The sequence below is a fragment of the Pangasianodon hypophthalmus genome, chromosome 19 (genome assembly GCF_027358585.1).
Source record: "Pangasianodon hypophthalmus isolate fPanHyp1 chromosome 19, fPanHyp1.pri, whole genome shotgun sequence".
Lineage (NCBI taxonomy): Eukaryota > Metazoa > Chordata > Actinopteri > Siluriformes > Pangasiidae > Pangasianodon > Pangasianodon hypophthalmus.
In genome coordinates, this window is record NC_069728.1 from 4,017,402 (window position 1) to 4,035,742 (window position 18,341).

Consider the following 18,341-nt stretch of genomic DNA (forward strand, 5'->3'; position numbering starts at 1 on the left):
TCATTATCATATTTCTGTGTTTAGATTCTCTTAACCTCTTTTTCTTGTTTCGGCTATAAAAGTGTCTCCAGGCCTAATTGTGTGTAAGCACGCACGGGCAGGTAGGGAATCAGGTTGCAATAAAAGTACATTAAGTACTGCTCTTTTCACAAATATACACAAGCAAAGCTATTACAGTTCACCTCTTAATTGATGTATGTATTATCAATCTCCTTTGTTTGTATCATGTGATTGTGTGTGGCTTCAGCCGGGGATGCGATTCAAGCTCAGGACGACAATGCGTATTTGTACATCATCTGATACAAGCAGAAAATAAACCAGCATTACTGCCCGAAGTTCATTTGTTGTCTGATCTCACAGAACGAAACACTCCCACTCATAAATACATACACCAGCCACAATAACAAACATAAATAGCAAACGATCGGATAGGAAATTTTGCAGGCAAAGTATCACACAAACCCGCCCCCACACAAAAAAACCCAAACAAACATATAACATATACATGCATGAAAGCATGTCTGAAGTGAAATCAGATTTTGGGTAAATCTGTCAATCCAAGAAAAGTACACATACAAAGTCACTGACAGGATGATAGCAAGTTTCAACACAAAAATTAAAACCAATGACACAAAGCAGGCATTACAATGGATGTGATGCACCACTTCTACCAAGCATAGCACTCATCACATGACTATATCACTACTGGCTCTGACACTGCACTGTAAGGAGAATGTTTTCAGAAGGCATCATAGTTGCATGATTGAATGGCAAAAAACACAGGGAAATGCAAGAGGAAGCATTCTTACATAGATAGAATTTTTCTAGCTTGCGTCTCCAGGGCAGGGTCCCTTGGCCTTGCCATCCATATGCACTACTGGAACATGTGCTGATGTGCAACTTTGGACCCCCATGGACGATCGAGATGTACCCCGCCACCACAGAGAATGAGAAGAGAGAAACAGAATCATGGTGACAACACGGCATAATTACAGAAAAGGTGAACCCAGAATGAGGGTCGGAGGGGAAGTAGAGACGAATAGACAGAGCAAAAGCATGAAGAGAGATCCGTTTGGATGGAGAAAGGCAATTATGTTTCCTTAAGTGGAATTTAAAACCAGGGGAAAGTTTCCATTAGTGCATGAAACAAAAAATGCAATTAATTTTATCCAAAGCCCTGGGGCAATGCGCAAGCTAACAACGCAAACAAAACTGAGACCAGAAAGAGTCCATTAACTTTTAAACATGGTAATGAAGTGGTGACATTTTTTGTCATTTTGAAGTATATTTTTAAATAATTGCTTTTGTTTGGTAGCACTCACCTGCTCAAGAGATGCCCATGCAGCTCTCCCCTTGGCATGGTCTCAGAACAGTGCTCCTTGAAAGGGCATAACACGGTAAGCTTGTCCAGCAGCTTGTTCACAAGCACGCTGGACTTGCGGCAGTTCTGCAGCAGGATGGGGACACGGTCCACTGGGCAGAAATCACTCTCTACCAGGAAGTTTGTCAGGCACTCCTGGCAGTAGGTATGTCCACATGGCGTGTCCAATGGGGAGATTAGGGGCTGTAGGCAGATGTGGCATGTGAGCTCATCATCCACCTCGTCTTTGTAGTTGTACTCGTGGTTCTCATCCAGCAAGTGACGCTGCCCACAGACCTTGCACAGATCCACATCAGGGGTGGAGGGTTCACAGTCCATGGCAATAGTGAACATCATTGCCATGGCACCATTAACTGGCATGGCCATAGCACCGGTGATTGGTGTTGCTGTGGCACTATTGCTTGGCAATTCCATGCCACCATCAACTGGCATCGCTGTGGCACCATCAGCTGGCATGGCCGTAGCACCAGTCATTGGTGTTTCTGTGGCACTATTGCTTGGTAATTCCATGCCACCGTCAACTGGCATCGCTGTGGCATCAGCAGCTGTCATGGCCGTAGCACCGGTTGTTGGTGTTGCTGTGGCACTATTGCTTGGCAATTCCATGCCACCATCAACTGGCATCGCTGTGGCACCATCAGCTAGCATGGCCGTAGCACCGGTCATTGGTGTTTCTGTGGCACTATTGCTTGGTAATTCCATGCCACCGTCAACTGGCATCACTGTGGCATCAGCAGCTGTCATGGCCGTAGCACCGGTGGTTGGTGTTGCTGTGACACTATTGCTTGGCAATTCCATGCCTCCATCAACTGGCATTGATGTAGCACCATCAGCTGGCATGGCCGTAGCACCAGTAATTGGTGTTGCTGTGGCACTACTGCTTGGCAATTCCATGCCACCATCAACTGGCATCCCTGTGGCACCATCAATTAGTACTGGTGTAGCACCACTGCTTGGCATCATTGTAGCACCATCAAATGGCATCTCTGAGGCACTATTCATTTGTGTCACTGTGGCACCACTAATTGGCATTTCTGAAGAATCACCAATTGGCATCGCTGTGGCACCTGCTTCTGCTGGCTGTTCAAACAGAGCATCACCAATTGCCATGGCACCTCCTTCTTCTCGCCCCACTTCAGTTGCATTACTGATAGCCATGGCGACTGCCACTTCCTCCTCATCTACTATGGCATCACCAACTGCTGTTTGCATGCAATCTGCCTCCACTGTTTCCATCACAGGTTAAATATGGCAGTGATGAGGGTGAGTGGAGCCTGCAAGCTGTGATTGGATGAATGGTGGAGGGAATCAGCTTTTACTGGGACCTTTAGAAGAGAAAGAGAAACAGAGAATATAATTTATAAAGTTGGTGCCAGTAGGGATTGAGGAAGAAAGTTGAGTTGCATCAAGTCAGATGCAATTTTGGCAAAAGTCAACACAAATTACTTTTTTTTTTATCTTTTGTACTTGGCAGAATAAGTAGTATTGAACTGCACCCAAACTCATTTTTCCACTAGCAACAAGAAATATCAATACTGCACCCAAGTTATCTAACGATCTTGGGCTGAGTGAGAAGCAGAGAGGGATGGAAGTGAAAGAGGGCAAAAGAGAACTAAAGTGTTGACAATGAAATGCTGACATATGGGTGGAAGGTGCATTATACCCTTTTATTGGGGGGGGATATTAGGAAATCTAACATGCCTCAATATTATTACTGTACGCAATTATTACTATTACTATTATGTACTACTGATTGACTTGGATAAACTACTTGAGTGTTTGCATGCTAGCTAGCTGGCAATCTTGTGTATGTGTGTGTGTGTATGTGTGTATGTGTGTATGTATGTATGTATGTATGTATATATATATATATATATATATATATATATATATATATATATATATATATATATATATATATATATGTGTGTGTGTGTGTGTGTAGTGTGTGTGTGTGTGTGTGAATTCAGAGTTGTAATACTGGTTCCCGTAAAGGTTCCCGTACCTTGAGTTTAGTATAATGAAGGTTGAGTAAAAGAAGGTGTAAATCTATTTTGCACTATTTTGTTATCCTGAACTTACTCTAAAGATACAATCAGTTTTGGATCTTCTGAGTTAGCTGGTCATTTGACTATACCCTGGTGTTTATGAAGTTATATATGAATTCATTCAGTATAACATTACATTTTGTAATAAGGGACCAGTGTTTGTATTCCATAGGGTACACTTGGTTATGTAACCATGCAAAGCAATTACAGGATGTGACTCCCAGGAGATGGCTGCCACCATTTTAACTTTTACCCAATTTTCTCATGCTAATGATTGCCAGTTCTTGCCTGCTATTTAAGCATGTCTTATTGCATATTAGCAGCAAGTCTGGAAAGGTGAGTACAATCGTTTGGCTTGCCACTCACATTATTTGGCCAAAAATACGTGGACCTGTCCATCACACCCATTTATTGAAGCACACAATTGTACAGACTGTCTCTGTATGCTGTAGCATTACAATTTCCCTTCTCTGGAACTAAGAGGCTCAAACCTGTTCCAGCAAGACAATGCCCCTGTGCACAATGCGGGCTCCATGAAGACATGGTGTGATAAGGTTGGAGTGGAAGAACTTGAATGTCTTGCACAGAGCCCTGACCTCAACCCCACTGAACACCTTCTTCAGCCTTCCCAGAAGAGTGGAGACTATTATAACAGAAAAAGGGGGACTAAATCTATAATGGGATGTTCAACAAGCACTTATGAATGTGCTTGTCAAGTGTCCACATACTTCTGGTAATATACTGTATGAACATGGTCAAGTACAACCCACAGATTTCTACTGGGACTGCTGGGGGCAGTCTGGGACTCTACTACTGCAACTTTGCAGGTTGAAGGGTTGGGTTCCTTTATATGTAAATGTCCTGCGAGGGATGACTCAATCTATGTTTAATGTTTATAATATTTCCCAATAGTCATTGTGCTCAGTTTTTGTGTCTCTGACATCCCTTTATGAGTGTTTTGGATTTAACCCTTTTTAGTACCACGTTGCCTCCCAGCAACATGAGCAATTTTGGCTTGTTGCAAAAAATAAAATAAATACATACATACATACATAAAAACCCTATCAATTTTCTGAGTCAAAGAGGAGGGGACTTAGTACAAAATTGTGAAAGTTACAAAAATGTGCATGGTGCCCTGTGCCATAATGGAATCACACTAGGATGAGGATAATAGATGATGACGGAGGTAGCAAATCTACAGGGAGGAAGTGGGAGTGAGTATGATGATGATGATGATGATGGCGAATAAGGAGGTAGAGTGGCAGGCATGATTAGAGCAGGATGATTAAACAATGCATCTGTAACACATTTCACTTTCTAGGTATTGCATCTTGTTCCACATGCTTGTTTAAGTTGTTGGCTATTCAGATTTTTTAGAAATGGTCCATTTTTTGCAGGAAAACCTCCAGTGTTTTCTCATTATTTTCCAACAAAAACTCTGAAATCCCTCAAAATGTAATGCGTACCACAGAGGGTTAAGCAATTTCTCACCAACAGTCCTTCAGTAAATTCCATTTCAAAAAGCTCACTTTTTTTTTTGCCATCTCTGTCTTTTAACTTCTAAATACTGCTATTGTTTTAGGCATATGTACAGGATTGCTGTGATTTTTGGATCTCTTCTCTGAGTCAATGCATGTTTCTTTGAAAGCTCATATATCAAGGTGCTTATTGTCTATTGTACAGGCTTTAAACAAATTTGTCTCAACTGTGCAGATGTTTTTTTGTTTTTTTTTTAACAGTAATTTACTGATTTACTTCTATTTCATATGATGACTCTGTTAATGTGTCCATCCCTTGTACATACACATGCACTCACATGGGTTCGTTAATATAATAATTTTCATTACCTGTTACAGGTTTGAAATAGAGTCACAACCAAGACACATCCAGAAAAGAACATCCAGAAAATAAATGCTAATAATAATAATAAAAACAACAACAATATATATATGAATTTAAGTATATATGTATTTAAGTTCACCCTTTAAGGATGTCTAAAAAGAAGAACATTCAGAAGTGCTGATTCCACCCAGCATGGGAACAGAAACAGGCCAGGAAACAGCAAGGCATTGTGGGTACTGATAAAGAGACCTGTGCCCTGATTGACCATGTGACCACATATGGCAGATGAATAATTACAGTAGTGTGATGTTAAAAAATTAATGCCCTAAGCATGGAAACTATGGTTAATAATGAGCTGTAGATTAAGCTACAATAACAGAAAGAATAAAAATGAGAGAGAGAGAGAGAGAGAGAGAAAGAGAGAGAGAGAAAGAGAGAGGGGGCATTCTGCAAAAAGAGCCAGTCGTGACATACACTCAGACACATACCCTGCAACATTGTTCAATTTATGCTCGAGAAGGATAAAGGAACCTCAACACACACACACACACACACACACACACACACACACACACACACACACACACAGACTTATTAAGGTCAGTAAGGTGACTTTCCAATGTATTCTTTAAAGCATTACAGATAAAAGAGAAGTAATATAATCCCAGGAATTACGCAATCTCATTAATGTTTTCTGGCAAACACTTTCCATCACCTTTTAACTACTTTCCACTCATAGTTGAAACATTAACAATTTTTCCATTCTGAAAAATGAAGACATTTTTAAGCCAACATTTTGTTGGCATTTTTTATTACTGTAACAGTAGAAATCATGAACTACAATGCCTGCCTCGTTTTGCATTTTGTGCGTTTGGTCCGGCTTCAGTGGAATATTACCACACTCAGGGAAACTATCCAAGCTAACTAGAGGCATTGCCAACCAGCATTGTATATTGGCCAATGTTTTGTTTTAATTTCTTTAAGCAGTCCCTTGAAATGAGTGAATTGTGTGGATTTGCTGTTTGTGACCCAGACTGGTGGTTGCACACTTTTAATTTCACTGCATTTGTAAAATATGACATGTTACAATACTAAAAGCAAATTCGACAGAAAAGAATGAGTAATTTAATTCTTAGTAATTCAATTCATTAGTAATTTAAATCAAAATCTTGTGGTTTTCTGAAACAACGTAGGCTATCAAAGAGTCTGAATAATTAGAAAGGATTACAGTGTCGGAACCATGAGTAGTTGTGAGTGCTACAGTTATGACAAGGTCTTTAAAAAAACAGAAGAACTGGTATTACGACTGCTCCTGCTGTCAATTACAAACTCATTCTGATGAATCATAAGAAAGAAATGTGTCTGTAAATGTGTCTGCCTAAATCAATATGAAAAAGACTTTCACACTCTCACTTTGATAGCATTATGTGTAACTTAAGTTTCATCGAGAGGAGGATTAAATATTTACTCTCCCACAAGAATGGGCATTGAAAATTCATCACTAATCACTCCAGTGTTGTAATGCTCACTCACTCACTTTCAATTTATCCTGGGCTCCATGAGTGAAAATTAGGAATGCACCCAGGATGGGATGCAGGTCCATTGCAGGACACCATGCACACACACTCACTCATACTTAGGTGCAATTCATCATAGCCAATCCACATACTAGCATGTATTTGGGAGGTGAGAGGAAACTGAAGAACCCAAAAGAAAGCCCACAGGGACACGGGGAGAACACGTGAAGCTCATACTCTAACACGCACACATGTGCACACACAGACACACACACAGACACGCACACACACAGACACACCCAGACACACACAAAGGAAAAAAGAATCATGTCAGATCTTTTTACACCTTTAATGTGATATAGCAACCAACAAAATTCAAGTGACAAATGAATAGAAGCATTTTATGGGATAAAGAAAAGAAAAAGAAAAAAAAAAACTTATAATAACCTGGCTGCATAAGTGTGCATGTGAAAGTGCTCAGAATTAACCACCTTCAAAACTCAAATGTAATTATCATACACCTGACATCATCATGCAGTGATTGTGATAAACCCTAAATATAGATCAGCTGTTTCTGTAGGATTTTCTTGACAACTTCTTGGTTTCTTCTGACTGCTGAAGCCAAAGAGCTTTCAAAGCATGTACGGGATCTCACTGTTGAAAGGCATCGATCAGGAGAGGGTACAAAAGAATTTCCAAAACAGTAGATGTACCATGAAGGCCATCATCAACAAGTGGAGAAAATGGAGCACCACAGTGACGTTACCAAGAACAGGACGTCCCTCCAAAACTGACAAAAGGACAAGAAGAAATCTTATCAGAGAGGCTGTCAAGAGACCTACAGCAACATTAAAGGAGCTGCAAGAATATCTGGTACTATATATAAGTACTGCTCGCTCCCTGCATGTGACAACAATCTCTCATATTCTTCACATGTCTGGGCTATGGGGTAGAGTGGCTATTCAGAAACCCTTGCTCACAAAAATTCCTAAATCACCCCAAACCATGTGGCAAAATGTGTTATGGTCTTCTAAGACTAAGGTAGAAATTTCAGGCCTAAAACATATGTTTGGTGCTAAAACAAGACAACTTATCACCTAACGATCACCATACCCACGGTGAAGCATGGTGGTGGCAGCATCATGCTATGGGGCATCTTCTCTTCAGCTGTGACTGGGGCTATAGTCAAGATAGAGGGAATCAAGGGTAGCTCTAAATATGAGTCTGATGATGAAGACTTTCTGGGATGAAGAAAACTTTCACCTTTCAGCACGATAACAACCCAAAGCACAAATCCAAGTCAACAAAGGAACAGCTTCAGAAGAAGAAGATCAACATTTAGGAATGGCCCGGTCTGAGCCTGGATCTAAATTCTATCATTAAAACCTGTGGAATGACTTGAAGAGGGCTGAGCACAGTGGAATAAAACTGCCAGATCAAGATGTTGGTAGACTCTTACACAAAAAGCCTGAGTGCTGTATTACAGGCAAAAGGTGCTTTAACAAATTGTTAGGTAAGAGGTGTGTAAATTTATACAACCAGGTTATTGTAGGTTTTTTCTTTTTCTTTTTTTTTGTTCTATTTGTTTTCCACTTAAATTTTATTGGTTGCTATATCACATAAAAGGTGGAAAAAGATCTGACAGGATTTATCTTGGTTTCATTTTTTTTTACATCACAAAAACCTGAAATTTTAACAGGAGTGTGTGGACTTTTTATATCCACTGTACATATGTAGAGTTACGTAAGTGCCCTGACGTAGACAACACACTCTCCATTCTTGCTATCTCTCTCCTTTGCCCTTCCATTTATTCCTGTCTTCCTACTCTCTCTGTTCCTTTCTCTCGGGATCTCTATCCTAATGTCAGATTAGATTAGTTTTGAAGAATTTGTTAACAGAGTGGCCTTGTCTTAGTTTCCACCCTATGAGCTTAAAATGAGATTCTTTTAATTAATGATGATACCGATGTGTCACTTATGCAACTAAGTTATAGATATAAGCAAATTAACAAAAAGCACATTAAATGATGGGGATTACTAAGGTGGTTAGTAGAATCTGTGAGCAAAACACACACAACAAGCATTACACTGATATGGCGTAACTTTAGTTTATGTAGATTTACGGTTCCAGTTTTCACTTTCAGATTATAGGTGCAGTATAAAAAAAAAAAAGCCACCTTTACCCATCTAGGTTAAAGAGTGATAGATTAGCAGTCAGAGGACATGAAAGTGCAGCAAATTCAGTAGACTTACTGGGATTTTAGGCTTCTTCTCCTCCTGCAGTGTCCCAAATATTTTCCTTGCACAGGTAATCCTAGAGTTCAGTAATGTTCCGGAGAGACAGATCCGGAGAGCTAGAGAGGACAGAGAGACAGAACGGGACTCGTCTCAGTTGTCACATGCTCTTCTCAACTTTTCTCTGTGCTTGGAAAAGTGTAGAACCCGTATCTGGAGATGTGTAGAATCTGTGGTGTCAGAACTATGTGTGTATAGGACCATCAGGAGTAGTGTGCTCTAGGAGAGCATGGAGCAGCTTAGCCTCTCAGTCTGCCTGTGCTGCCACTCAGTTTACACACATACCTGACACAGGAAGTCTGATGGTAGGGGGTGGAGCTATTCAGGAAGACAGGTAAATATGAGAACTGCCCAAACCTGCTCTGGGGTTGCCAAGGAACCGTAAAACACATGCACACACACGCACACACACACGCACACACCCACACACACGCACAAAATAAAAAAAACATGGGAGAAAGGAAGCACTAAACTGGGTATTAGACTTAAGCTAGTTAAGCACACACACACTTGCTGAAGATTAACACACAGATTCTCAGCTGGCATTCTCTGAAGGCTTGTACTCGAAAACCTGCAGGTTTTGGCATGTCTTACAATCAGAAATAGAGATGTTAAACTAGGATGACAAGGGGGCTCTACAGAGCACACCAACAGCCATATCTGTTACTTAAAAGCCATGGTTATACAACACCACATTCAGAGCTGGACTGAGTGAGTGAAAGTGGGTTAGTTTGATTAAAGGATTTGAGTTTAATGTTTTATATGGGAAAGGGGGCAGGTTAAGAAGAATAAATAATATATTAATGCTAGTTTTATTCTCACTTCTGGGTTTGGTACAAGAAACGTGGAATGTCAGTAAGAAAAGAAACCTCCCTCTTAATTCCTTAGTATAATATCACTTGCCAACCCAAAGGGCAGTCGTGGCCTAATGGATAGAGAGTTGGACTTGCAATCCGAAGGTGAACCTGAAGGTTGTGGGTTCGAGTCTCAGGTCCGGTAGGGCTTGTAGGTGGGGGGAGTGAATGACCAGTGCTCTCCTCTGCCCTCAATACCATGACTAAGGTGAGACCCGAGACCCTTGAGCAAGGCACCGAACCCTTAAACTGCTCCCCGGGCGCTACAGCAAAAAAGGCTGCCCACTGCTCCGGGGTTCACTACTGTGTGTGTGCACATGGATGGGTTAAATGCAGAGCATGAATTCTGAGTATGGGTCACCATACTTGGCCACAAGTCACTTCACTTCTCAACTGATAAGCCAATAACCGTTTAGGTGGCTGTGTTGCTTTACTTTTGTAGCATTAGTACATCTAGCTTTATTATTCATTCATTCATCCATTCATCCATTTATTCATTCAAGCATATACGTTCAGGAAATGTTATCCTTGTCAGGGTGGGAATACACCCTGGATAGGGCACCAGTCCATCACGGGGCACCACACACACACACACACACACACACACACAAAATTGAGTGAGGAGAATTCACAGACCATGCTGACAGTGCAGGCATTTCCATCTCTTCCAACCCTTGGGATACGCGCAACCCTTCATGAGCCGAATTACTGCCAAAGAGTTCTATTTTTGTTTTGTCTTTTGTTCCAAAAGAGTTTTGATTTGTCTAAATGCTTGTGCACATATTTTAGATGCACTTTTCTGTGCTTCTTTAGTAGCATGGAATATAGCAATGGGGATGATTGTGGTACAGTTTGTTGCTTATTGTTCTTTCTGTACCTGTTGATCCTGCTGCATTCAGGTCGTCCTGCAGCTCTTTTCAAGTGACTGCAAGCTTCTCTCTTACCTTCCATATTATTAGTCTGAGAGCACGTTGCGAAATCTTGCATGGGGCACCTGTCTGGGGAGGACTTTCAATCTGCGTCTTATCAACCAGTTGTACTGACAGGGATGTTTAAGGTCTTTGCTATGGCTCTGTAACTTTAGGAAGCTCCTTCACCTTCATTCAGCTTGATTGCTACTAAATGCGTGAACTCTTGCCAACCAATGGCAATGTCTTTTATAATGACAACGGGTGCTGCTTGAGAATGTTTTTTGCAGGAATTATATCTAGAACTTGATTTATTTTTATGTAACCTTTACATAAACTTTTCCACCTTTTCTCCTCACTGTATATTGAACTGAATTGTGGTGTTCGTATGATGGTACATAGATGGACAGGGGGAGGAAGGCTGACAAATTGTGTATAGCACTAGACTGCTTACAATCAGTAACTGTATAAGTACAAGATGAGCTATATGGTAGGCATACCTGAAAAAATAGCAGCTGAGTGTATTTCAGTAGAATTCCCAGTGCCATCATTGCGTTGGATAGAGTGAAAGCAAACAGAAAGATGATGAAAATGTTTGTTAGTTTCTGTTTCATAATTTCAAGTGCTACCACCAGACTTATGGTGTCAGTATATACATTTTGAAGCTGCCCCTGTGGCCTCTACCTTTTCTTTGGTATGTGTCATTCAATTTACATAACTTGTCTATGACTAGTGTATCACCCATTTTGTGCAGACTTTTCACAAGAATTGTGAAAAGGTTGAATGCTTTTGCACATCTAAGAAGCTCATGGCATGGACCATTATTAGTTTGAAGCGTTTATACACATTTGTGTACATTCTCAGCCATTTAAACCTGAACCCATATTCATCAAAAAATTTAATCAACTGTATTATCTTAACAGATTAAATTTGTTTGAGTTTCAAGTGTTTCGCAAGATGCATGACTGTTGATAAACTAGGTCAACAAAGTGTTGTTATTGCATTTTATTTCTTGGATGACTATTGTAGGAATAAATATACATTATGTCAGCATTTCTCTCTCTCTCTCTCTGTGTGTGTGTGTGTCAGTAAGTTTCCTTAGGTTCAAGAAAATGGCTTTGAGAGCACCTTTTCATGCGAGTACATGTGTGTTTAGACATAAACATGCTGGGACAGCAGGTCATCGGGCCGTAGAACAGGGTGTGTGTGAGAAGTAGTAGCAGGAAAAGAATTAACACAAATTCTAAAAACAATACAGTGAGTCAATGTGTTCGTGTTGTATAGCTGCATTGCATTCTGGAACAGTCTCCATTACTTCCACTTTGAATTTCTCATTAAAATGACATTGAACTTCGCTGACCTTTATGCCTTATGTTTGAGATTGCTGTTATTTTTCTCCTATTAACATCATTGTAACTGAGCTAGCAATGTCCTGTTGTGTAATGACAATACAGAACCAACCAACAAATTAGTACCAGAATCACTAAGAATCACAAATATTTCATTATAAACATAATTGCCATGTTTCGAGGTGCAGTTTCTTTAATGTATTTTCATTTAAAAATTATATCCATTTTATGGCCATGTGAACACCTGAACATCACACTCTTATGTGCTTCTTCCCCAAACTGTTTCCACAATGTTGGAAGCACACAATCGTATAGAATGTCTCTGTATGCTGTAGAATTACAATTTCTCTTCACTGGAACTAAGAGGCCCAAACCTGTTCCAGCATGACAATGCCCCTGTGCACAAAGCGGGCTCCATGAAGACATGGTGTGTGAAGGTCGGAGTGGAAGAACTCGAGTGTCCTGCACAGAGCCCTGACCTCAACCCCACTGAACACCTTTGGGATGAACTGGAACACCGACTGAACCCCAGACCTCCTCACCAACATCAGTGTCTGATCTCACTAATGCTCTTGTAGCTGAATGAACACAAATCCCCACAGCCACGCTCCAACATCTAGTGGAAAGCCTTCCCAGAAGAGTGGAGCTTATTATAACAGCAAAGGGAGGACTAGCTCCATATTAATGCTCATTATTTTGGAATGGGATGTTCAACAAGCACATCTGGTTGTGATGGTCAGGTGTCCACATACTTTTGGCCATATATTGTATCTCTCATTATGACGTTCTTTACCCTAATTTCTCTCTCACTTTCACCATTCATCAATATGTTTATGGCTGATCCACAGTAATCATCTTCCTCTGTTTTTCCACATTTCGATTTCCACCATTTATTTCTTTCCAACCTTCCTTCTGCCTCACATATTGGCTTCCGTTCCCTCGTCTTTCTCATACTCAGCCAGAATGAACAAGCCTGCTTCCCTTACCATCGCGTTTCCAATCAACATCTCATTCATACTGCAGTGACCTCTATTCTTGCACCCACTTCAGGAGTTCCTTCAGACCCTATATATCAAAGCTAAAGGTATGTCACACACTGCCAGAAATTGAAACAGTACCAATATAGTATAGTATCTCTCTTCTAAATAAAAGAGCATTGGCAATAGATAATGTTTCTGATTAAAAAGGAATTACGTTGATCTCACCTAACGTCTGTATGCTGTTCTTTCTCTGACTGGGAATATGAGGAGAGGTTCTGGTACAAAGCTTTCTGTCTTTTAAAAACCACTCTTTGATGATGAAGTCAGAGGGATCAGGTGACCAGATTACTGAGTAATCATCTGCAACCTGGCCAACTTGTGGCATGGAAGTGTTTTTTTTTTGCATCTTTTGACCATAATGTGGAAGAAACTATACCTTCTGATGGATTTACAGACTCTCAAGACGTCTATCAGTATTTTTATACTGCTTCTGCCTGAAAGTAAAAAATTCTTAAGCGGCTTCTTCCCTCCTCTCTTGCTCTGTCTATCTCTCTGGTGGGGATGTGAAAGGTTAAGCAGTCCTCTGCTCCAAACTGCATCCATATTTCATAGCTACAGCGCTAATGTCACAGAGGGTATGAATATGCAGGAGGAAGACCACAGGAGGAAGGTCATCGAGCTGTTCCCACCAAACCAGTCTCTGGAGTCACCAGCCTTGTCACAAATAATTCTGTGTGTGTTGTTGTTGTTATTATTATTATTATTATTATTATTATTACATGCATTATTTAGGCAATCCTTAAGAACACCCTGTTCTTATCCTGAGAACGGTCAGCTAGCGAGCTTGGATGAAACATTTAAACATAATTAACACAATTAACTCCAGCTGTAGGCCCCTCAGCATGGAAATTTCCAGAACGTGAGAAAACAGCTCCCTACTATACCCACAATGCTTCAGATATGCAGCTATTGAATGCAGACAAGTCACAAAGGTATCCTTTCTTCTCATACACACTTTTTGAAAACCTCCACACAACCAGAACAGCCCTCTGAAACAGGGCGTGTCATGGAGACAGTGGGATTCCATGATAACAAGTCGAAGCACGATGACCAATTCCCTTTACATATATAAAAATTCATGGTGTCACACCCCACTGCACACGCATACATGCTCAGACATGCAAAAAATTTCTGCAGTCTAAAATGTACCTAATGTTACAACAACCTACCATTAACTTTTAGCAGTTAGACACTCCACTCTGCCATGGAGATGTAAAATTATATCAACACATCAACATGCATTTTAATACAAAATAGCCTGAATATATAACTCCAAAAAAAAAAAAAAACCTGCAACCAAACAAGGTATAAACATTTTGTTTAGTCATAATGTCAATGTTTCAGCAGGACAACTTCACTGCCAACAAGTCTAGTCCTGCTTGTTACTAATTTCTAGGTTATAAATACACTTAAAATATACTTCAGACTAGAACAAAGGAAAACTATTTTAGACATTTGACCTTGCTGTGACCTTTACCCTGTTTGAAACAATTCTAAAAACAAATCTGCCTGTTACAACGATATTTCCATATAAATCCTCCAACATTAAGCCATGCATTCTTGGGATACGCTATATATATATATATATATATATATATATATATATATATATATATATATATATATATATATATATATATATATATATTTTATTTTTTTTTTTCTTAAATAGTGAATGCTTTTGGAACTTGAGTTCTTATATCTTTATTTGTCACAGACAAATGGAAGCATGGTAGTACTGGGGCTTAAACACTGACCTTTCAAACATTATCCACTGAGCCACCAATTCAGTACAAGACCACAGCACCTTTGCCTCCTAGCTAGCATCCAGTTTGCTAACACAAAATATGGCAAATATGACAAATAAAGGACATTCCTGATCGTGGGTTACATGCTGGTGCAGCAAGTAAAATTGCCACCTCACAGCTCCAGGGTCCCAGGTTTGATCCTTCTGCACAGATGGTAATCCTTCGTCCCAGGTTACCATCTGTGCAGTTTCACAAGTTCTTTCTGTGTCATGGGTTTCCTCTGGTTTCTCTGGTTTCTTACATTTCCAAAAACTAGGTGGAGGAGGACTACCCTAGGTGTGAATTTGTGTATGCAAGGTGCCATTCAGGGTAAATTCTCTCTCTAGTGCACGTTACTGCTCTAAAATCCACCAGTGTCAGTCCACATGTCACATCAGTGCCAGTTTTGGCCATGCACTCATCTTTCCTAGAATGCATCACAGCCTCACACCATGGCTGAACTGGACTTCATTTCCCATCAGCCACAGTCGCTTCCATATTCAAGGTCACCGGACTTCTGTTTACACACACCTGCACTCAAATACATAAACACACACATATATATATATAGATTCACCTACATCTGTCACTGCTGCCTGATAGTCAGCATGCAAACTATTGCTCTATTTTGGACATGAACAAATGCAGGACACAAATCTTCTACATAATGATTTAAAAAAAATACATTAATGAACCTCATTAATATTCTTCAACACTAAACCTTTAGCAATTCTTCCCAGCTGGGTTTGAATATAATTCCTGAATTATAAGTTTTTAGCTGTATATAATTCATAACCAACATGTATTAGCTTTAAGGAAGGGTTTGATAGAACACCCCTGTTCGATCAAACCCTTCCTTAAAGCTAATACATGCAGGTTATGAATTGCATTCATATTCTCTCCTTCAACAAATACATCACATCTGCCCTTACTGCAGCCCTGCTTCTCTAATAAAAATGCTCTGATTTGTTCATCAGAGAAAGGGTAAACGTGTGTCAGGTGTGTGTGTGTGTGTGTGTGTGTGTGTTCCTAAATGACTAGTCGTATTTGAATCAGGCAGAGGTCTAGTGTTATTCAAGGCACCCTGCTTTTATCTGTCAGAGTCACATGTGGGCTGTTCTAGTGGAATGACATACACACACTGCTTGAAGCAAAGTGGAGTCAGTTAATTAGTCTTGACAGGGATGAATACACACACACACACACACACACACACTTCAACTACACTGTTCTCTCTGTCAATACATGAAGCCTAACACTCTCTGTGTGAACCTATTCCATCAAACCCACTGAAACTCATTGCCTGTGTCACTCCTGGTTTCTGAATATACGTAAATGACACGTATGTTTCTACTGGAACACAAATGGAAACACTCATAACATTACTCAGACCTGCAAAACTGAGGAACTTTTAAAAAAAAAAAAAAAATCTGAACTATGGAATTGCATTAGTCCATTTTAACAACATCTTTTAAATGTATTTAAATGTATTTTTATTTATTAACATAACTGAAATAGTATGTTTTGTTCTTGATCAGTTAACCCTTGCATGGTTAAGGCATAAAGCATCCATTTGACTGACTGCATTGTGTCTTCAGTATCTAGACTGCGTTAATGTTAGAGACAGAAGAACACTGTTTTCTGTCTGAGAGTGACAGAGGCCAAAGTCTCTGATGCAGAACGGAAAGAAATAAAAAGGAATCAATTCTCATTTAAACTGAGGACTTCATTTGGGACTAATGGTGATATATTTGCCAGCTCATTAGAAGATACAGTGGGTCAGAAGAATGAAAAATAAATAACAGTATCAAAACAGAGTGTATGGAGAGAAAAGGGATGGCAGAATTTGGATGGCTGGTCTCTATTTATTATGAGAAAGTTAAATACTGGTTGGATCAGAAGGTAAAAAAAGAAAATGACTAAATTGAATTTCTTTTAAAACTTTCAGTAGCTGAATATTTTATTTAGAAATGTTTAAACACAGGGTGGTGTACTGAACAGATGAATTATTTAGATATAAATGAGCTATATACGTATATAGTATGGCTGTATGTATATAATATTTTATCTGTTAGAGTGTAAAGCAGCACATAATCAATATGTGCCTATTCCTCCTGCAAAACAGTTCCTCCGAGACACTTATAACTATACATTTATCACTGTGATGTATTTAGCCATTAGGATATGACAGGCGGAATACAAAAAAAGACAAATCATTTAAACAGACAAAGATGGAGGCTGGGAAAGGAAGATGTCAAGGATGGATGGATGGAGAGAACGACAATGGTGTGTGTGTGTGTGTGTGTGTGCAAGTGTTATTTGGTGTGTGATATGTTTGTGATGTGTCTGTGTGTGTGTCTGGGCTTCTGCATCAGTGGAGTGTTTCAGTGTCAGTAGGTGACAGAGCAAATAAAGATGAATGAAGTTAATACATTCCTGCTAGAACAACTGTAGAACACACACAGACAGACAGAGAGTGACTCAGACATAGACAATGACTCACATACTCACATATGCACAAATTTCAACAGGAAGGAACGCATATTTACAAATGTGCACATACTAAAAACACCTAAAATGAACTTTGTGAACACACATTGATAATTAATTCTATATATTAATAATTCACAAATAAACACAACAATTAAAATGCAGTATCATAAGTGTAAGACATAAAGATGGGTGACTCGTTAAAGGAAAAACGTGTGCCTCTGTTATGCTCTAGGAGGCATTTTTCTGGCATGGTTTGTGTCCAATACAATGTTATTCTGACCAATCATCTTTATCCTATGATGAAAAATTTCTATCCAGGATCACAATGCTCCCATCCACAGAGCATAAGCGCTCACTGAGTGGTTTGATGTGTATGAAAATGATGCAAATCATATGCCAGATCTCTACCCAGTTACACACCTGTGAGGGATTTTGGATCGACATGATCTCCACCACCATTATCGAAACAGAGACAAGACATTTGGAAGAATGGTGTTCAGCCTTTTTCTGGCAGCTCATAGTGGCCCATATTTATATTTATTATTGTTTTCTCTCTGTTTCTATGGCGCATATAATAAATTGTTTCTAAACATTGCAGATTAGCTAAGCTGATATGAGCCATTTAGAGACAAGCTTCAAACCCAAGAAACTTGAAAATAAGATGAAATATAGCTGAGGAGTTGTTAAGGACTTTATTCACAAGCACAACACAACTTCAGGACTATCAGGCCTTGAACTTACTGAATGTACCACTACCCTTCTATACAATACCCATGTATATATACAGAGGATTTTCTCTGTAAGATCAACATGTCACACAGACTCACC

At 39.7% G+C, this 18,341-nt stretch overlaps 1 protein-coding gene across 2 annotated transcripts in view; it reads right to left on the bottom strand.

Moving 5' to 3' along the window:
• lnx1 (ligand of numb-protein X 1) overlaps positions 1-9,367 on the bottom strand; it is a 48,777-nt gene extending 39,410 nt beyond the window's left edge. For both annotated transcript variants that reach the window (XM_026946925.3, XM_026946924.3), the window contains exons 1-2: positions 9,041-9,367; positions 1,323-2,706 (exon numbers count right to left, since the gene is read on the bottom strand). In XM_026946925.3, coding sequence (XP_026802726.2) covers positions 1,323-2,617 — 1,295 coding nt within the window. In that variant the 5' untranslated portion in view covers positions 2,618-2,706; positions 9,041-9,367. The remainder of the gene's footprint in view (positions 1-1,322; positions 2,707-9,040) is intronic.
• Positions 9,368-18,341: the final 8,974 nt, after the last annotated feature.